The following is a 25,844-nucleotide window of genomic DNA, read 5'->3' on the forward strand; positions in this document are numbered from 1 at the left end:
TGGAGACTTCCCTTATCCTTCAGAGCTTCCACTATGTAAAGCCATATCCTTGACTAGGACATAGGAAAGATTTCCAGAATGATCTAATTTGCAGCAGAGCTGGAGTTCATTCAGAGAAAAAAGTTAACCTGCATTTAAGCATGGGTTTTTTTTGCTTTTTTGCTTTTTTTTTTTTTTTTTAAACAGAAGGAAGCATTCAGGGAAAGAGTAAGAAACACCCAAGTGTCATAGTTCATTCACATGTAATTGTTGAAAATATGGCTTTATGGGTTCTTTATCTTCAAATCGTTGCTAAGGAATGTGAATGAGACCACAGGGTGATTCTTGAGATGTATTGAACAGGATTATAACTGATAACTTAAAACTCCAGAAGTTAGGATATCTTGTTTGTGAGATTCCCAGAGAAGAGTAAGATCACAAAGGTCAGATACTCACAGGCCTGATGCCTGGCTTATTGATATTTTAACATTCTTACTTGAAAATACAATCTCTTTTCTTTAAAGAGATAGGGGGAGGGAGGGAAGGAGAGAGAGAGAGAGAGAGAGAGAGAGAGAGAGAGAGAGAGAGAGAGAGAGAGAGAGAGAGAGAAAAGAAGAAGAAGAAGAAGAAGAAGAAGAAGAAGAAGAAGAAGAAGAAGAAGAAGAAGAAGAAGAAAAAGAAGAAGAAGAAGAAGAAGCAGCAGCAGCAGCAGCCAGAGGCATCTGGTCCCCTGATGCTGGAGTAAAAACTGGTTGTGAATGGCCCAAGATGGGTACTAGGCACATAACACAGGTCCTCTGGAAGAGCAACCAGCACTCAACTTCTGAGCTATCCCTCCAGGCCCCCAAAGTGTGTCTCTATCAAAGAGATATTGTTGGTAACCTTTGTAACAAATATTGCTAACTTGTGTTAGAACTCTTGATTCTTAGCTAGCAAGAAGCTTCTGCGCAATGCCAGAGATAAAGGCTCCTTGTCTTTCCCACATCCCCATCATTTCCCATCTTTCTATCCTGCCTCAATTCTGTTCAATCCCAGTTGGCTTGTTGGAAGCCTCTGACTTGGGGAGATTGGCTTTGTCTCTTTTTCAGGTATCTTGACTACAAAGAGAATGAAAGTCTTAGAAATTACAACAAAAACTCATGGTGTTATTCTCTAGAATGGGATTTTTCTTGGCACTGGCAAATGGGTTATTTCATTTCCATTATAAATTAAAATTTGAGGACAGTTATAGTGCTCTTCTTTATAATTACTATGGATTTTCTAGAATATGTCAGAATAGCAAAGTGATGGACTGGTTCATATTGTGGAGAGATTACCAAGACACACACAATCAACTCTTTCATTCTTTCTTTGTGAGTGAGTATGTGTGTGCACATGTGTTTACATCTTTATGGGGGTGTGTGGGTTTGTGTGCCTGTGCACACTTGTTGTGGAAACCAAAGCCAGGGGGTAACATCAGGGGTCTTCCTCATTTACTCTCTACCTTATTTTTGGGACAGAATCTCTCACTGAGCCTAGGGGCCACTGATTTGTCTAGACAGTTTGGCCAGTAAGTCCTAGGGATTCCCTTGTCTCAGCTCCTGCTCACAATGCCATGGTTATAGGTACATGCCACCATGCCCAGCTTTTATGTGGGTCCTGGGTCCTGAACTCAGGTCCTCATGCTTACACTTTGGTTATCTCCTCAGCCCAGTTCTTATTCATTTTTAACCCAGGATTATTGCTCTCTACAATCCTATTTACATAATTTAATATTAACTATAATTAATTTATTATAAAAGTGAACGAAACTTACACTCTTGCTAAGTCCAATCTCTTCATATTGTTCTAGTTCATCCCTCAAACCCTTCAGAATTTCTTCTTTCTCCTTCAGTTTTCTTGCTAAAACATTTATTTTGATGTTTGTTGCATCCTGTAGTGCAGCTTTTTCTGCTTCTATTTCGAAGAATTTCTGGAAGGCAGAGAGAACATTATGAGTCTGATCAGAGACTGCTTTATTTTAATTTGATTTCTTGTCTTGTAAACCTATTTTATTTTTGTAATTTTCCTCCATGTCTTTGTAAATAACTCTAAGTGAAAACACACAATAAAGAAATGCAGTACCGCATTATCTGATAAAATACAAAGCGTGGTGCATTGTTCTAATTTTATCTGCCATACAAATAAGAGTGAAGAAGAGGAAGATAGATGACTGATTAGGAGGTTTCCCACAGAATTTAGGTTTCCCACAGGCATCCCTCCCACAGCCACAAGAATTTGTTAGCCATTTGTCAAGATAAGTGTCTACCCAGCTAGAAGGGTAACCCCAAAGAGAACTTTTTTTGGGAGGTCTGTACCAAGCGGCAGGTTCAACAATAACAGTTTGACAACAGGGTCATAAATAGACTCATTGTACTGTGGACTTAGTTATGAACTTTTGGTTTTGGACCCACCACCGACACCAGCTGCTAAGAAATCCAAGAGGAAGCATGCCCACTCATGTTTCTGGTAGGTAACAGGACCACTGGCCTGTGAGGGTTGCAGACCCTGAACTGGTCTTGAAATCCATCTAATGGCCATCTCAGCTATGATTTGAGAGCAGTTTCACTTCCCAGGAAATGAGTCGGAATCATACTAGTCTATGCCCTTGAATCATTGTTTTTAGCCACATAGCAAATCCTGAAATTCCCTGGAACAACCCTGGCTGTCATTTAACAGTGGCAGCCTACCCGGGGATCTTCAGGGAAGTATGTGTCTTCATGTCTTCAGAGGATGCTCTACTGATTCACATCTCATTGCATGAGTAGCCCTGCAAGCCATTTCCATCTCATCCCAGCCCCAGTACAGAAGCAGCCCTGCCCATCCAGAGACCCATCAGGAGACGTGCTCACACAGGCCTCCTAAAGTAAACCTACAGGCATTAGTGTAGTTTCCTATTCCAGGGAAGCACAGTAACCCAGCTTCAGCCCCACAAAAGCCATGATCCAGGGGTACCTCTGAATCTCCAGTGTCTAGCAGAACACAGCTTCATCTGTGTCCCTGGTACATGCCTGTAGTGTTCAGACAAAAATACTAAAAGTAGCTATAGCTACAATAAGTAGGTGATGAAACAATTTTAAAAGATAGAAAGTGTGACATCAACAGTATAAAATATTGGATGAATGAAAATATTGAAGTGTGCAGGGTTGTATGTCATTGAAATTAAGTTACTATTAGTTTAAAATTGTCCCTCCCCCCCCAGCTCCCCAGTCCCTTAGCTTTTTGAAACAGAGTTTTCCAGGTAGCATAGGTTGGCCTAGAACTTAAGATCTCCCTACCTCAGCCTCTTGAGTACTGGGATGCTGGCATGGCCACCATGCCTGGAAACAGGCTCTTTTAACTATGAGGTATCTTATATATGCTTCTTGTTAAGCACAGATGAAAGTTTCAAAAGTCCTCTAGTAGGTAGACAAAGATAAAGAGAAAACAAAACCAAACATGGACTACAAAGGAGGTGACGGTGTACACGACACTAAGAAAGGAAAGGGGGAGTGGAAGAATCACAGAGCAGGATAAGCCACAGAATGGCAGCAGTAAGTCCTTACCCTGCAGCAGTCACTGTAAAGTGGAAATGAATGAAAGTGTCTAACCAAGGGTAGAACAGTGAATGAATGCAAGAGATACAAGATCCAACAATGCACTGCCTGTAGAAGACTCACGTGGCCTGAAGGACACACATGGGCTGAAAGCTTAAGATAATACAAGATTTCCCCTGTACTTAGAAACCCAGAGAACAGGACAGCCACACTAATATCAGACAAAACAAATGTGGATTCAATTGTTTCTGCAAGAGACAAAGGTCACTGCATCGTAATAAAAGAATCAATTTACGTAAAGGATTTAACAGTCCGTAAACATAGAAGCAATCAGCACTGGAAAACTGAAGTATACAAAGTAGATATTAACAACTTAAGAAAGAAATAGAAATATTGTAATTGTAAGGGGATTTTGATAACCCATTAATTTTTTTTTTATCAACCCTTGGCATTGAACCTAGGGCTCTACACATGCTAAGTAAACACTCTACCACTGAGCTGCACTCCCAACCCAATATTCCACTTTTAATAATAGATCAAACATAAAAGTTCAGTAAGAAAACTGTAGACTTGAATACATGAGAAATAGAAAAGAGGACTAATGTGTGAAAATTCCAGGGAGGTGGCTATTAACTTGAGGTGTGCAGAGGAAGGCAAATGACTGCAAATAGCTTGATATTGTTAGATACCAAGTTTTGGATAAGATATTAATGACGGAAGTGTGGAGCGGTGGTGATCCATCTCATGCCAGGGAGCTTAGAGCATCCTACATGTATGAAACACTGCTTAGACAATGGGATTAGTTAGACAATTTGGGATAAGAAGGAAAAAAAAGAAGAAGAAGAAAAAAAATAAACAACCCAAAGCAAATGCCTCAGCAAACCAGGAGCTCCTCCCCACTGAGCCTCCTTGGGAAGACACATGCTCTTCCCCTTGACAAGGCAAGGGGACAGCAGGAAGTGGAACTAATGGATTCAAGGTGTAGTGAAGTCTTCTAAAGTTCAATTGTGGTGCTGGCTGCACACCACCCTTAAGTCATACATTCTTGGTGGGTACACCTTATGCTATGTAAGGCACATTTAACAAACTGTTAAGTGATTTCAGTGTACCAATGTTTTCAACAGACACCAGGAGTAAGCCATAAAAATGTGACCAAGAAAGATGACACTTTCTAAAGAAATAAACCATTACACTTGGGAATAACTTGCCGGTACAAAACATCTACAACGTATATAAATAAAATTATAAAACCCTTTTGAAATATAGAAGACAGAAATGAATCAATAATCCAAGATAACATTCTTGGATGGGGAAATTGAATGCTATAAACGATAAAACATCCTCCACAATTCATGAGTAAATGTCTTACCTTGAACCAGTCTTCAAAACAAGTGCAAACGGGGAAGTTTTGTTGAAGATTAAATAACCCTCCAAATTATTTTAGTTTATTTGAAAGAATGTTTTTAAAAAAAGCTAAGAAAATCACAAAGAAGAGATAGAAAAAATAAAACAAACTTGCTATACATTGATAGAACACTTGCCTAGCCATAGGCCCTGGATTCCACCCCCTTTCCACACACACACACACACACACACACACACACACACACACACACAACGCACACGCACACACACAGAAAGAGAGAGAGAGAGAGAGAGAGAGAGAGAGAGAGAGAGAGAGAGAGAGAGAGAGAGAGAGAATTAATTCAAAGAGCAGCACAATAGATTGTTTCATTTGTTAGTTTGAGATAGTGTCTCATTAGGTAGTCCTGTCTAACCTAGAACTAGCTATGCAAACCGGACTGGCTTCAAACTCACAGAGATTGCTTGCCTCCCAAATCTGGGATCAAAGGCTTATACCACCACACCAGACTAGCTATATGTGTATATATATGTATATATATATATATATATTGCCATAAAATATCTAGACAGACTTGAAGTGAGTCTAAAGCTATCAATAAAGAAAAGATCAAAAACCAAGGGGAAAGGAAGCTATCCAGCAAATGGTATTATAAAATGATGCTTATTAGTTTGAAGGCTGTTAATGGCACTCTGTTATCTCTCTGTTCTATAGGTTTTATAAACACCTAAGTCCTTGTATTAAAATCCCATTTGAAATACTGAGAGTGTTTTTTTTTAATCAGAAGTATAGATAAACAATACCTTTCTGAAAATGAAAACTATAAGGATGATATTACTTTTTAATGTTTTCTCTTTTTTTGCAAGTAAAACAGTATAATATCTCACACAAATTACTTAAAAGTTAAATAAGTTTAGAGCCACACTCCAGAGCTGGGAGAAGTAACTACATCCTTAACTGGCCTCTAGGAGGTAGCAGAGAGCCAGTTAGGCTTGTCTGCTGCCAAGAAACACAGACCTGCGGCGGTTGTATTTTCAAGGCTCAACTGTTGTCTTCGGACTAATCCTGAGCTGAGCAGAGTGGGTGGCCAGGATTAGCCAGGCTTGGAAGGTCATAAGTCAAATCAAAGCGAACAAGCCCAAGTGAAGATTCAAATGATGACTTTAATTTAACCTAATAGAAACAAAGTTTTTAATCTAACAAAGCAACTAACCACAACTAATATGAGCTTGGTTAAACATGTTGTGCTAGCACATATTTATCAAAACTTGGTAACAGGCAGAATTTGGCCATTTCTGCTTTCTACTCCCAGAAATAGAAACTGTACATATGAAGAGTGACACTCATTGAACATTTGATGTATATTAAAAAGAGTATTCCAGAATTATTGAAAACATGAATGATGATTAAAACCTGTTCTAATAAACCATAGATTTTTAATTTACTCTCTTACTGTAAATAAAAATTCTGGAGAATTCTGTGTGTGTGTGTGTGTGTGTGTGTGTAGATGCCAAAGAAGGACATCCTATGGTCTACTCTATCACTCTGCTTTGTTGCGTTGAGACAGTCTCTCACTGAACCTGGTGGCCCACAAGCCTCAGCAATCCTCCTGCCTCCACTCCCAACTGCTGGGGTTACAGGTGGACACAGCCACTTTTTTGTTTGTTTGGTTGGTTTTTCAAAACAGGGTTTCTCTCTGTAACAGTCCTGGCTGTCCTGGAACTGGCTTTGTAGAACAGGCTGGCCTCGAACTCACTGAGATCTGTCTGTCTCCCAAGTGCTGGGATTATAGGCTTGCGCCACCACCGTCCGGCCTGCACACAGCTGCTCTTTTTACAGATTTGCTGGCATCTCCACTCAGGTTCCCGGACATGTATTCTTACCCATTACATTATTTGTCAAGCCCTGGAGATGAATTCTATTGAGTTGTTTTCCAGCTCTCTACAGACCACAGAGAAAATACAAGTAGATCTTTGTCAGAGTATCCTCTAGGAGGTAGGACAACACAGGGGCCAGACAAGCCTTTCACTGTAGGAAATACTCCACCTTGAACTCTGCACCCAATCCCACTACACTGTGCTAAAGTTAGAGCCTGCCTGGAAAGACTGTAAGAATAGGGTGGGCAAAGAATGGGGGCAGGGGAAACCCCCTGAGAAATTTTCTCCCCATGTTCACACATCTGGGTAGTCTAAAACATTTCAGCTGAGAATTGCATTACAGGCACCACAGACCCATAGTGTCTCACAGAAGCAATTGCAAACGTTCTTTGAAGAAACCTCCCTCTATCTTGGGGCTCAAAGAACTCAGAAGAACATCAGTTTGTGGCTAAAAATTGTAAAACTCAAAAGCAAATGTCATCTCATGAGTGAGGGCTAGTACTTGTGAGAGACAATTGCCAGAACCTCAAAAATGGAAGACATGTAAATTATGAAGCACAAACTATAAGTGTATGTAAGTGTGCTAATACATATTAAAAGGTAGTGTGAGCCCTGGAAAGACAAATCTTCCCTTTATTCTTTTCTGTTCCTCTTTCTCCGTATTTTTCCAATATTTTCCTCCATCAAATATTCACTAAAAAATTATATTGTGCTGAGCAATGTACTAGGTCCTAAGGGACTTTTGTGAACAAAAGCTTGGGGTGTCCCCCTTTGGAGGTTGCACCTGCCTCCTTTTGTCCAGTATCTTGTTGGAAATAATTATGGAAGTGACCATCTTAAAAGATGAGGCACCCTCTCTTCCTCCTGCTTAGGAAACCCTGTGGTCTAGAGAAGGACTGTAGAGACATAATAAAAATTGACTCCCAGCTCCAACACTATCCACTCCTATGACTGTGAGCATTTTCCTTAACAGACTTTGTGTCTCATATGCTTCAGCTACAAAATGAAGATGCTAATGATGCCTTTTGAACACTTACATTCCACAAGGTGAAAATGGCTAGAAGATACTTCATCCCAACATTTAAGGTAAGCCAACCAGGACAGGTGCAGCTCTAGATGCTTAGACATGACTGAGTTTAGCATCTAGCCAATAAGGACACTAACTTAGCATGTAAGGTTGTGAGGTAAATCCCTTCTATTCTTAATAGCACCACTTTGAGAGACATATCAGGAGTTAAAGAGATATAAGTAACAGACTGAATTATTCATTTCAATCTCAGAAGCTATAGGTGACCAGCAGCTACCATCTGGACCAATGCCACATTAAGGGACAGTGACCGTGTACAGGTCTCTGATCAGGTCCCGTCTTCTCTTTCACATGCCATTGTGTGGGGACCCATTTTGCTCAACCACTTTCACTTAACCAGCACCCCTTCTTCTGGGTTGGCCTCTCCTTTACGTTATGTCCTGGGTTGCGTATGGTTCTGGACCGGCTTGAGGAAGAGGTTAGTACTAAGTAAGTTAGATTTCTATCACTTGTAAACAAAAAATATCCCAATATATGCTAATATAACTGTCTGCCTAGACTCTCGCTATATTTTTTGCCCACCTGCTCTGAGCATTTCCTACCAGCACATGTATTACCTCTTCAGTGATGTCTTCACAAAGTTCACTAGCAGAAATAACTGTTCATCACGGCATTCCCATAAATACTACCATATATGCTTACCTCTGCATATACCCGCTTATATTTTGTGATTTATTTATGATCTCTTTCTCTCTGCTTACCCCTACCCCATCTCCATAATGTCAGTATCCAGCATATCATACCATAGAGCATTCTTTTGAAGATATTGTATGCCAAGTTTTTTTTTTGTTAAAGATACATTTCTCATGTTATTTATTGCTTTGCTTTAGATTTATTAAAATAACTATAATTATTTAAGCTAGGTACCATGTAAAAGAGTTACTTGACTTTTTAACTCCCAAAGTGGAATCTCATATGCTTCAACATAACAAATATGAATAGTAGTTACTGAGGCTGTAAGGACATTTTATTTATTCTCAGTCAGTAGGCAGAAGACCGTGAGCCTCTCTGCTATGATAGGATCGTGAGAAACAGAAAAGCACAGCAACACTATGACAGGAGGCCCATGAGTATGTACAGCTATCGATTTAACACTTAGAGTTTACCTGCTGTGATCTAGGTACCATTCTAAATGCTTTGTAAAGACAAATCTGTCTTACTCTTGGAGCACATCTGTCTGTATGGTATGGACTATTGTTATCCTCATGTCACAGCAGAGAAAACCAAAGCAGAGAGATTGCATATTTTACCTAAAGTCACATAGCAATGAAGTGGCAAAGGCAAGATTTGAACCTAGGCTGTTTGTCTTTGTAGCACTTGCTCTAAAACATACATTATGCTGACTTTTAACTAATCCATGCAAATAAAAAACCATCAGAAAAAGCAATCTTTCTGAAAAATATAATCAAGAAATTGCATGTTGCTGTAAGCAGGATCCTACCCTATTTTCCAGCTAGTGCATAACACACCTTCCCAAAGGTATCAACACGAAACACAGCTGTTTATCATTCTGGATGCTGGTTGACATTCTGGAGTAGGGAATTGGGGCAGCAATGGCAGAGTTGTTTTGTCGCAGGGCCTACACAGATCCATAACCTCACACGGAAGAATTCTAACTGCTGGTAGCTGATATCATCCGGAAGCTTCTCTAACCACCCATGTGATGCTGGCGTTCAGATGACTAAAAAGCTGGTTCCGATGACCCAGTACCCACAGCCAGACTCTCTATGAGGGTCGGGCTTCTTTCACCATGGCAGCTGAGCTCAGGAGGAACAGTGCAGAGAGCCCACCTTCTGAGAGTCTGAAGGTAACTTTCAAGATTTCTTCCGGCCTTGCCTCAGAAGTCCTGCACTTTCTCTTCCTCTCATATATCAAGGCACTAAGGCCACCTCTGACTACAGGGAGGGGAACCAGGCCCTGCCTCTGGTCAGGAGGGAAGCAAGGTCATGTTGCAGAAGAGCAGGTGAGTGGGACACAGCAGCATGACCTCATCTAGAAACACCACTTGGCACAGAGGCACAAAGACTGTTTACCGAGTAGGTGGTCTCATGATGTTTTTCAGTTACTTAACTGAACAGCCAGCTAGCAGTGGCTTAAAGACCGAGGGTGATTATCTCGAGCAAAAGGGCAGGTTATATCAATTGCTCAGTAGCATCACTGGGGAACTTCTGTCTTTCTGCCTTGCCCCTTCAGCACTTATAATAAATCTCAGTCCTCTGGTTGCTGTAACCATTCTACCCATCAGAAAGTGACATAGTAATATTAAGCAAAGAAAAAGGAGGACATGGGCCAGGGAAGATGGATTAAGGACTACAGAAGCATGAAGACCTGTGTTTGGACCCTCAGCATGCTCAGGAAAGCTGAGTATGGCTGCATGTCTGTAATACCCCCAGCCCTTGGGAGAGTGGAGACCTGCAGATCCCAGGAGCTCGCTGCCAATCCAGTCTAGATGAAACAGTGAGGTCCAGGATTAGGAGAGGCCCTGCCTCAAAATTAAGATGGAGAGGCTGGCAACATGGCTCTGCAGGTAAAGGTTCTTGCCCCCTAAGTCGGATGCCCTGATTTTGATTTTTAGAACTCACATGAAGGCGGAAGGACAGAACCATCTCCAAAAAGTTGTCCTATGGCTGCCACACATAAACAACAAACAAACAAACAGATGAATGTTAAAAAGAACAAGGGTGACAGGATTCTGTGCAGATATTTTCCAACTTAACACAAGCTAGAGTCATCTGGGAAGAGGCTATCTCAACTGAAAAGAAAATGCTTCCATCAGACTGACCTACAGGCATGTCTGTGGGGCATTTTCCTAATTGATGATTGATATGAGAGAGACAAGACCTGTAGGGTCTGAGAGTCCTGCTCCCAGCCCCTACCCAGAGTTCCATAAGAGAAATGTTTCTCAGGACTGGGGGAAATGAAAGATTTTTATAATAACTTCACACCCACAGGCAAATGCTCTTCATTCTATGTGCTCTTTATTCATCTTATTTTCTTCTGATTTCTTTCACCTGTTACAAATTCCCAAGCATATATATCCATTAATTAGCAACTTGTTAGTAATAAAAAAACACAAGGCAAACTCTCAGGGTTAAGCATTCTTTGTAGATACAATAAAAGTCATGCTTTGCAAAAGCTTGGTCAGCTTAATTGATGTCTGGTCACGGCTGCAGTTGTAAAAAGTTCTGGCTTATCTCTTAAAGGGATAGCTACAAGGGCTACAAGGGAAAAACCAAACCAATGAGAGATCTAAGGAAGAGCAAAGAATACGTGTACTATGTAACATTTCTTAAGTGTTTTTAATAATATCCAGACATGGTTAATCAGTTAATAGCCTTTTTCTGTTAATCACCTGAATCTCGGGACCTAAACATAGTCTACTGAGCCTAAATCTTGCATTAAAAATTGGTGTAGAAATAAATACAAAGTGTTAACTGCTTTTTTAATCAGAGCAGGGAGGTATTGATGAGGCAGGGCCGGTGAAGGAAGCTTAGGGCAATGTAGGTGCTATGGATCTCTTGAAGGACTATGATATAACAAGGCCAGACACCTGCAATATCACTCTAGTTTGCCATAAATCTTTTGAAAGGCTTTGATCCAATAAGGCCAAACATCTGCAATTTTGCACATGAATAAAATCTGTTAAAGTTCTGCCTGTAATCTATCCCAAGGACACTTTCTTTGGCCATTTTGCCCCATCACTAAGCCAAGGATGGAGAACAAGACCTCTAAGTGTCTACAGTCCACATGGAACAATAGATCTAGTTATGAAGCATATTTTAGTATGTTTCTATTCACCAAAATTATACAGTTAAATGAGAAGTCGTCTCCCTGACCTCCACAAATATGCGTGTCCATAAGACTGAGATGTAATCTTGAGATTACATGCACACATTACATGAAAATGCATGGTAAATGGGGAGATATCATAGCTGTTATTGCACAAGAGAAATTACAGATGAGAACAACAGTTTTCAGAGTCAGTGATCCATAAGCCTTGCTGACCGGGGATCCCATTCCTCTGGTGGGTTGACATCTGAATCATCAATTGCTATGAGCTGTACTTGCCTCATGGCCCACAATAGCTCATGACAATTGCTCCCAACAAAGACCACTGAGTGTTACTGGATTGTATAAGAAAGCAAGCTGAGCACACCATGGAGAGCAAAATAGTAATCAGCATTCTTCTATGATCTCTGCTTCAGCTCCTGCCTCCAGCCTCCTGCCTTGGGTTCCTGTCCTGACCTCCTTGATGGTGGACTGTAAGCTGTAAGACTGAATAAACCCTTTCCTCCCAGGTTGCTTTGATTCTGGTGTTTATCACCACAACAGAAAGCAAACTAAGGCATGCTTCTTCAATCAGCACCAATCCTTTCCCCTAGGCCTTACGGCACCTCATTTTCTGTCCCATTGGCCAGGCCTGACTTCCAGTGCACAGGCCTGGAAAAAGGAAAGTCTATAAAGTTGGAAACGCTGATGAGAATGGGTGAGAAGCAAGCAACACCAACATCCACAACAGGCTCTGGGAAGTATCCACTCACAATTACTAATTGATGGTCAATGATGTGTCATGCATAGAGCTAAGAGAAGGGCCACACCAATGAGAAAGGCACTATCCTTATCTTTTAGCACAGAACATGCAGTTACATAGTTAAATACAGACATGCCAAATGCCATGCAGTAATCATTTTGCCAATCAGACATAAATATAAATAATTATTTATTGAAATTATGGAGATAAAAGATGAGATTGTAGCTGTAAATACAAAGGGAGGCATAAGGTGCTTACTAAGTCTAAAAATCATCTTCGAAAGTATGCATTTTCCCACTGTGTGAGAGAATGAAGTACCATATTGAGCACACAGCAACATCCTTGCATTAGGGAGATTACTGTGTATTTATGACGTGTCTTTTGAACTCTAGTCTTAGGACTGTCTGACTTTTTTCTATCCAGCAGCATCTTCAACACAGAACTTTGGATGATTTGGGTACTTGCTGAGGAAATGAGTGTCATTTTCCAGTTTCTAGAAAGTATTGTCTGTCATCATATAGTATTATTTTGGTACACTTAATGTGAGTGTGAATAATCTAAGCCTCAATTCTCTGAGATGACTTGAAATTTGAGGAAACTTACCTTCAAAACTAAAAGTGCAGACTGGGAACTCAAAGTGAGCTCCACTTCCTGTCCATGCAAGCATCAAAGCCTGTCCTTGACGGCACCCAGAACCCACCTTGTACATTCCTTTGACAACAGCTATGGCATCACTCAGCTGCTGTTGATAGCTTTTTCTCAGGACATCTTCAGCCTGCAAACCAAAAATAAATGTAGTAAGCACCACTGCACGTCTGAATACAGTCCGTACCTCCTCGGGGAGAGGGCATAGCAGTGATGCCTTGTCTCAAGGCAGTCACCATCTTGAGAATTTCAATGGATCATCATTTCTTCTCTACCAAAGCTATTGTAGCATGTTTAATTTTTATTTGTGATTACCCAAGAGCAATACAAAGATGCTGTGGATAAAATACAGACAACTTGACAATGTTTCATTGTACACATCAACTAAAGTCTTAGAGACTATTCCTAGAACTGCTTAGAAAAAGAATAAGATCTATTTATATTCACATGTTCTTATAGTCTGTACACTTCTTTTGTTCTTTAATTTTAACTTTGTGTGTGTGTGTGTGTGTGTGTGTGTGTGTGTGTGTGTATGGGTGTTTTTCCTGCATCTATATCTGTATACCACTTGTGTGCCTGGAGCCCAGGGAAACTAGAAGAGGGAGTCAGATCCCATTACAGATGGTTGTGAACTGCCATGTGGGTTCTGGGACTCAAATCCTAGTCCTCTAAAAGAACACTTAAGTACTCTCAACCACTGACTCATCTTTCCATACCCTAGTCTTTCTGCTTTTTGATGGGATAGGCTCATAAAAAGGTTAGCTTTGTTGATCTATAGGCCATAATACTTTTGTTATTTAAATAAATTTGATTATATCTGCTTAGGGTAAAAATGAACACTATTTTTAAAAATACTCTTGGTTCTCATATTCATTCTGATTCTAGCATGGTGTACAAACAACAAATAGGTGTAAGAGTCAGAAAGGACTCAATTTAAATACTGTGCCCCACTATGGTTTGAGCTGATATAAGGTATTAAACTTGGCAAGCTTAGTTTCTGAAATTTGTATATCAAGACCAACAGGATTTCCATTTGGAGATTTGGAGAGACTTGGAGATTACATAAATGCATTCAAAACACTTAGCAAAGCATTTACTATGTATGATGTGGTCACTAAAATATGAGTCTTCTTTTATATCACAGAAATAATACCCATCTTTTATATTTTATTTTAGGTGGAGTCTCACTGTGTAGATCAGGCTGGCCTAAAACACCCAGAGGCCCTAGAAAAAGTCAGCAGATGGAGATAAATCATAAATATCAAGCCAGACATTAATGACACAAACAACAGCAAATCCAATACAAAGAATCCATGAAACAAAGAGTTGGTTCTTTGAAAAGAAAACTGCCGTCAACAAACCCTTAGCCAAACTAATCAAAGAGGGCAGGCAAGATGGCTCACTGGATAAAGGGACTCTCTATCAAACCTGATGACCAAAGTTTGATTCCCTGAACCCACACAGTGGAAGGAGAGGACCTCTGACCTCCACACGGGTATCAAGATGTTTGCATGTTTATCCCACTACATACACACCAACTAGCCAAAAGAAAGAGAGAAAAAACCCAATTTAACAAAATTGGAGGTTAAAATGGAGCCATTGCAACAGATAACAATGAAATTCAGAAAATCATTAATTATTATCTTAAAAACTTGTATTTCAATAAATTTGAAAATCTAACAGCAATGGATGGATTTCTAGGTGAAGGTAACCAAAATTAAACCAAGATGAGACAAACAACTTAAACAGATCTACTTAATATAATCAAAATATTTTAAATGGTGAAAAACTCAGCGTTTTCAGTGAAATCAGGAACAAGACCAGGGTGCCTACTTTCCCCATTCTTATTTAATTAGTACTAGAAGTCTATCTATAGCAATAAGACAAGAGAAGCAATTAAAAGAGATATAAGGGCTGGAGATACGACTTAGTGGTTAAGAGCACTTGTTGCTCAGTTATGAGCATCAAAGTTCAGATTGCAGCACCCATATCAGGGGCTTTGCTGTAACTCCAGCTCTAAGGACTATAACACCATCTTCTGGCTTCTGTAGGTACCCACCCTCACATGTGCACATACATTCACACAGATGTATATACACATATAGTAATAATAATAATAATAATAATAATAATAAATTTGTAGAAAAGGTACAAACAGAAAAGAAAAGGAAGTTGAAATATCCTTATTTGCAGATGATATGGTTCTATACCTAAGGGACACTAAAGATTTCACCAGAAAACTCCTAGAATCATCATACAAAAATGAGTAGCCTTCCTATATTCTAATGAGAAAAATACTGAGAAGAAATCAGAGAAGTAATTCCAGTCACAATAGCCTCAAAACAAAGAAAAAGAAAGAAAGGAAGGAAGGGAGAGAGAGAGAAAAAAATAAAGAGAGAAAGAAAGAAAGAAAGAAAGAAAGAAAGAAAGAAAGAAAGAAAGAAAGAAAAAAGAAAAAGAAAAAAAGGACCCATCTTGGAATAACCCTAACTTAGGAAGTCACTTCTACATTGGAAACTTCCAAGCTCTGAAGAGGGAAATTGAGGAAGACAGAAGATGAAAATGCTCTCATGCTCATGGGTCAGAAGAATCAACATGACAAAAATGACTGTCTGACAGTTGATTAGCTTGAACTGTTTAGGGGCCCCCAGGCAGTGGGATTGGGACCCATCCCTGGTGCATGAGCCGGCTTTTTGGAGCCCAGGTCTATCGTGGGACACTTTGTGCAGCCTTGGTGCAGGAAGGAGAGGCTTGGACCTGCCTTTATTGAATATACCAGGCTGGGCTGACTCCCCATGGGAGGCCTTGCCTTGGAGGAGGTGGAAATGGGGGGTGGTCTAGGGGGGAGGTTGGGGGGGGGTGGGAGGAGGGAGGAGAGGGGAACCTGTGGTTGGTATGTAAAATGAATAGATAATCTCGTAATAATAAAAAAGTGCATTAAAAAATGGCTGTCCAAAGGAAAGCATACTCAGTCACTGCAATCCCACCCAAAGTTCCAGCGTTGGTCTTCACAGTCATACAAAAACTATCTTACTATTCACATGGAAGCAGAAAAACCCCTGGGTAACCAAAGCAATCCTGAACAGAAAGAGTACAGTTGGAGGTATCACTCTGTCTGGTTTCAATTTACTCTACAGAGGCACAGTAATCCAAACAGCATAGTACTAGACGAAAACAGATTTGTGTATCAGTAGACTGGATGGAAAACTGAGATATAACTTCATGCAATTACAGCTGCCTGGCTTTTGATGAAAGCACTAAAAATACACATTGGAGAAAGGGTAGGATCTTCAACAAATGCTTCTGGGAACACTGGACATCAACACATGGGAGAATGAAGCTAGACCCTCCATTGTCTCTCACCCTGCACAAAAATCAGCTCCAAATGCATCAAGGACCTCAACAGAAGACCGGGCACTCTGAAAGTGCCAGAGGAAAGGGTAGCATGCACACCAAGATACAGGCACAGGTGAGGACTTTCTGAGTGGACAGAACTTCAGTCTCGGAAGAAATATGACCAATAATTGACAAATGGGATTGCATAAAACCAAAAACTTCCTGAGAGCAAAGAAAACTGTCAATTGAGTGAAGAGGCAGCCTACAGAGCAGAAGAAAATCTTTGCTGGCTGTACATCCAACACACGATTGGGATCTAGAATTTGCAAAACAAACAAACAAACAAACAAAAACCCTTAGGAACCCCTAACTACTGATAGTGGGAGTATAAATTGGTACAGACACTTTGTAAGGTAGTGTGGAGGTTTCTCACAAAGCTAAAAATATAACTGCCATATAACCGAGCTATACCACTCCTGGGTACATACCCACAGGGCTTCATATCCTCTCACAGTGATCCTTGTTCATCTGTGTTCATCCTTGTTCTACTAACAATAGTTAAGAAATGGAATCAGCCTAAATGTCTCTCAACTGATGAATGATAATGAAAATATGCTACACCTACACAATGGAATTTTATTCAGCTGTGAAAAAAAATGAAATTTACAGGAAAGTGGATGAAACTGGAAAATACACTAAGTGAAGTCACTCAGGGCCCCCAAAATAAATAACATGTTCTCTCTCATATGTAGATCTTAGCTCAGCTTGGAATATTTTTATTTGTGTCTTCAACTTGTAGTGTGTGTAGTAGTTAAGAACCTAGAGAAGACCCATGGTAGGGAAGAAGGGAAGAGAACTTAAGTTGGGGAGAGAATGCAGAACACATGTGACATAAATATAGGACAGGTTCACCAACATGACTGCCCAAATGTAAGCTGGACAAGGTTGATACCAATGGACATGCAAAATTGGATGGAGGAAAAGCCTCTGAGACCTCAACCCTACACAAGACTATAGGCAGCCCAGGAAAGCTGGTAGTGGGAGAAGGTGGTCCTTCCCAGGGAAGGACACACCAATTGGCTGTCCTGTGTCAAATGGTCAGCCCTGAAAATATACATACAAGTAACATTATATGAACTAAGCAGGTTATATTTAGGAATACATACATACATACATACATACATACATACATAAACATACACTCATATGCACGCAATGACAATTAATGAAAAAAGAGGCTATGAATTTGAAGTAGAGTAGGGAGGGGTATATGTGAGGGTTTGAAAGATTATATTATAAAAAAAAATAGGGTATAATATAAATAGGTATATATAAAAAAGTAGTGTAGGGAATTCTGGGGGTCAAAGGCTTGAGCAGGGGAATAGGGGTGGGAATGGTCAGGCAGGAATATTGGGAAGTAGCTTAACCAAACATAAAGATGTATGAAGAATCCTTATGAAAATCCATTTCTCTCTCTCTTTTGTCTTCCCCCTCCCGCCCAGTGTGTGTGTGTGTGTGTGTGTGTGTGTGTGTGTGTGTGTGCTGTGTGTGCTTAATGAAGAAGTTTGAATGAAGGTACCCTGCATCAGTGGACAATTATTAAGTGAAAATCTCAATGCCAGATGTGGGACACCATCCTCTGACCTATTGGTCAGTGAGGCTCCAGAGGCCTCCAGAACAACAAACGCTACTGCCATTACTCCAACTTGCCCACTTTAACTGGATGATAGGACCTCATTCCTGGAAACACAAAGCATTTTGATTTAGTGCGTAGAGAAATCAAGCTGGAACCAACTTGGAATCTTGTTCCCTGCAGGTTACCTTTCATACTGTGCAGGCCACTGGGGGACCCAAGTCATCAGTGGACTTACCCAGTGGTAGACCCTGCAGGTGTAACACTGACCTTCCAGGCAAGATGTGACCCTGGCTGTAATCACAGCACGACTGCTATGTGGGTAATCAATTGTTTTCTTATTGGATTTGAAGCCTGTTCCACAGGAGAGAATTCATGCCAGGTACCATAATCCTGATCAAAAGCCAACAGCTTGTGGCTGAAGAGATGGCTCAGTGCTTAAGGGTACTGGTTGCTTTTCCAGAGGACCAAGGTTTGATTCCCCAAACCCACAAAGATGCTCACAATATCTCTGTAACTCCAGTTCCAGTGGATCCAACACCCTCTCCTGTATAGACACCAGACGCTATACTCAGGGAGCAGACATACCCATAGGAAAACACCCACATACACAAAATAATAAAATAAATTTTGAGTATAAAAAAACCACATGGTCCAGGAGGTCATAGGCCCTAGAAGTGGGTAACCTACTACTACTGTTAGACATTTTAAAAAAGCCTCAATGGCCTAACAAATATTTATTTGTATAGCCCAAATTAGTAATGCTCTCAGCCTTGGTCAGAGGTTTCTTTTCTTAGTGGCAGCAGTCGGTGCGGAGACTCACAAGTGGTTGAAGTGATGACAGTAAGTAAGATATCTATATTACCCCCTCCCTAGAAAGCTCAGGGAACCTGCAGAAGAGGGAGCTGAAAGAGCGTAAGCGCTGGAGAATGGAGAAGGGCTGCTGTGAGATGCTTTCTTCTGGTTGAGACGTGGCCACCATGTCATGGATCTGTAGTAGCCATGGTTACCTACACAAGACCCATGTTATTTCAAGCCAGTCAAAAATTCCGCTGTGGAATGGGAGGGGTTCACGAGGGTTCACCCCTAGCTAAGGAGCTATTGATACCTGGTGGGTGCTGGGGGAAGGAAGCCATTTTTCTTTGGCTCTATGGCCACTGATATGCTGCACATGTTCATGCAGGCTGCACTAGGTGAACTGAGTGGCTTATTAAAAAAAGACACGAAAGTAGGGTGGCTGGGTATGTGTTGGGAGAAGGTCTGGGGGAGTTGGAGGAAGGAGCTGGGATAGATATGATTAAATACATTGTATATATGCATGAAATTATTGAAAACTAAACAAAAGTACTGTTTTAAAAAAATGTTCAAGAGCAAGCATCTGGCAGAGAATCTAAAGTTCTGCTGCCTGACTGGTAATTGTGAGCAAATTAACCTGTTTCCCTATAACTAATAATCATACCAACTGTACAAGGTAAGTGTGAGGATTACTGAGGTCACACATGAAGTGTTCACCCAAGTTCCTGACAGTATTAGCCCCTGAGCCATGTCTTACAAAACTGCAGTTGCCCTGATAAGTGACTGTATTCAAACCCATTCACATCCAACACAGGATCAGTTCACACCGCAGAGAAAACGAGAGGGCACCTACCTGTCGATAATATTTTTTCATTTCTAAAATCCTGTCATCAAGCACACTGACGATTTTCCAAGACTCCTCTTTAAGTCGGTCCTCGAACTTCAGCTGAACCAAATCTTTGAGGAATCCAAAATCCACCTGAAGTGATGTTATCATCTACAAAATAAAAGTTGTTCATCACTGTAGAGAATAGGGTCTTGGGTACCAATATTCCAGCACATTCCTTGGTGCAGGGCATTTGACCTGGCGCTTGGCTTACCTTTGAAGATTATCTCTCAGATATGGTTTATTAGAGAAGTCCAATAATTCTCTCTCACTGTGTCTAGGTTTTCAAAATGATGTCTGATTTCAAAACTAAGATATGTGAGTGGAGTGGTATGGTTTGAGTATGGCCTGTTCCTTCCCAAAATTATGTTGGAATTTAATCTCCATCATGAAACATTAAGAAAATGAAACGCGCCGGGCGGTGGTGGCGCACACCTTTAATCCCAGCACTCGGGAGGCAGAGCCAGGTGGATCTCTGTGAGTTCGAGGCCAGCCTGGACTACCAAGTGAGTCCCAGGAAAGGCACAAAGCTACACAGAGAAACCCTGTCTCGAAAAAACCAAAAAAAAAAAAAAAAAAAAAAAGAAAATGAAACGTTAGTGTGATGATGCTCTTTACAGGTGAGAACTTGGGGATGTGATTAGGATTAGATAAAATCCTGGGGCAGAAGACAGAAAGGGGTGTGGGAAGGAGGAAGAAGAAGAGGAGGCAAGGGGGGCAAGCTGGTGCTTGTGAACTGTGTCTCAAAGAAGGTTCCCAAAGCTCCCACACCACTGCCATCTAAATCCTCCTGACTAAAACTTAGTTTGGGCACACCTAGCTACTGAGGAAGAACATTATAAAGATACTGCCGGAAAATGTCATTCTAAAAGAAGACAACAAATTGACAAGCATGTGGCAAGGCGACATCTTCAAAAGCTCTTAGCAATGTAAATTGGTACAGCCTTTCAGCAGGGCAACTTGGCAATGCCCTTCAAAGTGACTCATGTACATACCCTCTGACTCACAAATTCCCTTTTAAGAATTTACGCCACAGATTTACTGGCACTTGAGTCCATGCAGGATTATTCATCACAGAGAAAGATTAAAAACTACCAAAATGTCTATCAATACAGGAATAGCAAATATATGATGTACATCTTGTGCCATAGCTGTGGAATAAAGCAGACACTGGGTATTGAACCCAGGACCTTGCATAAGCTGGACAAGCACTCTATGTCACTACACTTCCTCCCCAGTTGATTTTGGTTTTGTTTTTTATTCCCCCTTTTCTTTTTAAAAAAAAAATTTGAATTTGATTTTTGACATAGTGTTTCATGAAGTTGCCCAGGCTGGCCTCAAACAAGCAATCCTCCTGTCTCAGCTTCCTGATTAGCTTGGATTCCAGTCATTTGTTACTGTATTCAACTATGTGGAAGATTTTTATGTATAGATATTGGAATGATTTTCAAATAGGTGAAAAATAAAAATGAGGCACCTGAGACAATATGTAGTAGTATTTCAATTCATGTAGTGGTCTTAATAACTCAGTATCTTATTTATGAAATACTTTATTCTTTTTCAATCTCAAAAGATCCAAGGGAAATGATATGATTTGACTGAGCTATACCATTAGAAAGTTATTTAGTATCTCATCGTCTTCATTTATCTATATGTAAAATACTTTCTACTTTTCTTAATGTATTATAAGCAGAAAAATATTCACAGATGTAAAAAGAATAGAAATTATAAAGTACAGCTGGGGGCTGGGGCAAAGGCTCAGTGGTTAAGAACACCTATTGCTCTTGCAGAGGACTGGGTTCAGGTCTCAGCACCCACATGGTAACTTACAACCATCTGTAACTGCAGTTCCAGAGCATTTGATCCCTTCTTCTGACCTTTGGGAGCACCAGGCACACATGTGGTACACAGACAAAACACACATGTACACAAAATTACAATTTAGTCTTTAAGAATTAAAAAGAATACAGCGGTCATTCTGCTCAGTTTCCCAAAGACCTTAATATTTTGAGAAAAATCTCAATTGAGAAAATCTCAATTACTTAAGTTTTGCCAATAAAAGACGTATAAAACCACATGTGTAGGGATGTTGTCCAGCGATAAGTGGTTTTTTTTTTTACATTTATGAAACACTGAGTTTGACCTCTAGTACACTAACTCCTCCCCAAACAAAAAAATTACCCTATAAAGACAAACAACATACAAAATTATTTTAGAAGTTACACCCAGATTTACCTGTATTAACTTTTCTGTTGATTGAGTCAAATCTTTCAATGGCAAAATTTCACTGCAATCTGTCTGAGTAGCATGATCTGAGGTGAAAAAGCCAACCTTTAAATCTTCTGAAATAGTAAGTCTGGAAAGAGAATAGAGATATTAAATTTCCTTAGTAAAAATATTTGGAGGTAAATTCAATTATGTTTACAATACTTCGAGAGACTACTCAATAAAGAAACTTCTGGAATATCTGGTCATACATGAACTGGATTTGGCCTGGTTGTCAGACTCCCTTCACTGTGGCACCCTAATCTCTGTGTGTTTTTTCCACTTTTCTGATGTACTTAAGTCTATTATCTTGGTATCTTATCCTGCGTTATTGCTAGAGACGTTTATAATTTATGCATGGGCATATCTAACAGAAGCACATCAAGATGGAGATTCTCCTGGTGTGATCTGAGAACACTTGGGGCTCCAGAACACTCTGTGGGGTAATCTACAGGAGGAAACTTAGTTTTTCATAGTAATAGTAGGAATTTTTCATTTTCCCTAGGATTCTCTCACAAAAGTTCACTGACGTGTTCCACGGCTGTGTGACTGCTGGAACACAGAAGTGACTGGGATGAATCCGCTGCCTGCCTTCAAGCCAGGCATGAAAAAGATTTGCAAAAACAGTGACACCTTCCACCTTAAAACTGGGGTCTGAAAAATATGGTTACATTTTCTTTAAAGTTTGTTATTTATAGTGACACATGATTTTTTTTATCACTATGCTAAAGGAGTTATTATACATATGCATTTAATTTCTACTTTTTAAATTTTGACTACAACTATCAATAGATACAATGAATGCAAACCAAAACTCTTTGAGATTGTCAACACTTTGAAGAAACTCTAACAGGCTCTAAAGCCAGAAAGCTTGAGCCCTACTTTAGATAATCACCGTCCTGTGACTGACTGTCAGATTCTACCCCTGAAGCATCTGGGGCCAGGGGCCAGCCTACGCATACTCCTTCCACAGCTCTATAATGACTAACATCTTCAAAAGCTAGAAGTAAGCTCATTTTCTGCATGTACCCATCAATTTGATCAAACTTATCACAACCTTTTGTTTCTAAAATGTCAGCTGAGGGGTGGGGGGAGGAAGGGAGGAAAGAAAGGATGGATGCAAGCATGCAAACAAGCCAAGAAAGTCCAACAGAAGCAGAGGCTCTGATGTAGACATTTCTCTTACTCTTCTGCTGAGCAGCGGGGGCAGACCTGCTAGGGGTACAGTGGCCTTCCCTCTCTTTTTGTGCTGTAGATGCCTCTGTCAGAGAACTAGCTAGTTCTGAAACCTGCCACCCCTCTCTTCTTTCTGGATCATCACGTAATATGTGTCTCCGGTTGGCAGAAAAGCCAACCCTAGGGGAGCATCCTAACGGGAACTGTAACCATGTGACTTCAGGGAGATTAGTTAACTTTTCCTTGCCTCAATCTCCTCGTGTTTTTTTTTTTTTTTTTTTTTTTTTTTTCGAGACAGGGTTTCTCTGTGTAGCTTTGCGCCTTTCCTGGAACTCACTTGGTAGTCCAGGCTGGCCTCGAACTCACAGAAATCCGCCTGGCTCTGCCTCCCGAGTGCTGGGATTAAAGGCGTGCGCCACCACCGCCCGGCCTCGTGTATTTTTTTAATGGTATGTATATGGGTGTTTTGCCTTCATGTATATTTGTGTACTGTGTTCCTTCTTAGTTCTGAAAGAGACTGGAAAAAGATGTCTGGTCCCTTGGAACTGGAGTTACAGTTGTGAGCCTATTCATGGATACTGGCGATCAAACCCAGTCCTCTGGAAGAGCAACCAGTTCTCTTAATCTCTGCAGCATGCCCCAGTTTCTTCTTATGGGTAACAACAGTGCAGTGTCCGTAGGATCATTGATAGACGAGTGTACTCATCAGAGAATCACTTTGGTGTGGTGCTTGGATGTACACACAATAAGCTCTCAAGGAACAGTGTTGGTGTTTGTGCCAAGGGGGAGTTGCGATGATAACGCTACCATCATCATGTTTCTTCGCTTCTTTTGTTCTCTCTCTCTCTCTCTCTCTCTCTCTCTCTCTCTCTCTCTCTCTCTCTCAGAAAGGCTCTATTATGTAGTTCTGGCTGTTCTAGAACTTACTATGTAGACTGGGGTGACCTCTGTCTCAAAAAGATCCACCCATTTCTGGCCCCCACTTGCGGGGATTAAAGGCATGCACCACCATGCATGGCCGACTGTCAGGTTTTCACATATCACAATTTGTTCATCATATTTGAAGAAAACTATGAAAGCATGGCAGTATTCAACTATGAAAAGCTAATTTGAAATTTAAAACTTAATACTCAAAATAACGATTTTCAATGAATTTCGCTAAATTTGCAATTGTGTGTCCACACACATCAATATTATGATGACAAACTTTATTTCAGCAGTAGCTAGGTAGATCGAAGCATCTGATGCTAATTAAGATTTCTGATTTTTTTTTTCCCCAGAAGAAACTGTGTTTTAGATTTAGTTTAGTTCGGTTTAGGAGCTTGTGTGTTTTTCTCACGGACACGGTGTTCTGGAAACCTGCACAGGTCCTCCTCATCCCTGCACACTCTTTTAGGAGATGCCAAAAAGGAGAAGTCTTTCTGCAGGCCCCTTCTAAGTTATGTTTTCAGAGAGTAACCTTGAAGAGTGAGGTAACATCTTGCCCCTAGTAGGAAGCAATGGTGGCCAGGCTGGAGAGATGCTTGATAGATTAAAAATGCTGGATGGTCTTGCTGAGGACCCTGGTTTGGTTCCCAGGACCCATGTGGCTACTAAAACCCATTAGTAACTTTAGCTCCAGGGGAGTTGGTCCTGACCTCCCTAGGCACAAGGTACACACACAGTACACTTACATACATGAAGGTAAAACACTCCTATACACACATACACAAAATTAATAAATTAATCTTTAAAAAAATAGTGGCTCACAATCCCTGGGAACCTCTCCTTGAGTGTAACTCCCTGCATGTAGATATCTACCATGGGTCTTTCACATCACCTCTGTGGGAGTTGGAGGTGAGATGGGGCACTCAATACAAACAAAAATGAGGTGCAGGATGCTGCCTTGATGGAGTCACTTGTTTCTGGCCCTGGTACCATATGTTGTCCGCCAAGGAGCATGAGCAGTGACGGGAAAACCTGTTAGTGACTGAGCAGGTTAATGTTTGAAACAGTCCCCGACAAGTACTTGACCCAGAAAGACCCGTGGTGGCACCGACCTGTAATCCAGCACTGGGGACTGAAATACAACAACAGCACATCTGAGACCAGCCAGTCTTGAATATTCTCCTTAAGAGCAACTTACAGAGATCAATGAAATAATAATCAATATTTAAGGCTCTGCCCCTATGAAATCTATAGCCAACTCTGAAAAAGAATTCATGAAAAACACCAATAAAGTATCCTGATGATGTAAGATTAACTATGGTATTACCCTGCACTGCAGAAATGAATAAGTTAGACAATCAAAATTAAACCTATTTTTAAATGCTTTACAAAAATGTAGGAGAAAAGCAACTCTTAGAAATGATGACAGAATTTCAGGAAAACATTCTTTGTACTTCAAAGATGGCAACTATTGATGATGAATTGTTTTTCAGAGAAAAATGTATTTTAGAAACTTACAAGTTCTCTCACAACATATGAGACAATTTTATGACATAAAACAAAAAGTCATGACATTTTTAAATGTGTACGTTCAAATTTAGATAACCATGTAGAGTTTTCCTAATATCACCATAAATCTCTAAACCTTTCAATTTTAATAATTTTAAATTTATATTTATTTACCTATTTATGCACATGTATATGTACTTGCCATCACCTACATGTCAAGGTCAGAGGACAATCTGTAGGTGTGGGTTTTCTCCTTCTGCCATGGAGGTCCTAGTGATTGA

At 40.4% G+C, this 25,844-nt stretch overlaps 1 protein-coding gene across 1 annotated transcript in view; it reads right to left on the minus strand.

The window, feature by feature from the left end:
- C5H10orf67 (chromosome 5 C10orf67 homolog) overlaps nt 1-25,844 on the minus strand; it is a 120,895-nt gene that overhangs the window by 88,153 nt on the left and 6,898 nt on the right. Inside the window, exons 2-5 of the mRNA XM_059263663.1 lie at nt 21,922-22,042; nt 19,654-19,797; nt 13,092-13,166; nt 1,775-1,930 (exon numbers count right to left, since the gene is read on the minus strand). Coding sequence (XP_059119646.1) covers nt 1,775-1,930; nt 13,092-13,166; nt 19,654-19,797; nt 21,922-22,042 — 496 coding nt within the window. The remainder of the gene's footprint in view (nt 1-1,774; nt 1,931-13,091; nt 13,167-19,653; nt 19,798-21,921; nt 22,043-25,844) is intronic.

The sequence above is a fragment of the Peromyscus eremicus genome, chromosome 5 (assembly GCF_949786415.1).
Source record: "Peromyscus eremicus chromosome 5, PerEre_H2_v1, whole genome shotgun sequence".
Taxonomy (NCBI): domain Eukaryota; kingdom Metazoa; phylum Chordata; class Mammalia; order Rodentia; family Cricetidae; genus Peromyscus; species Peromyscus eremicus.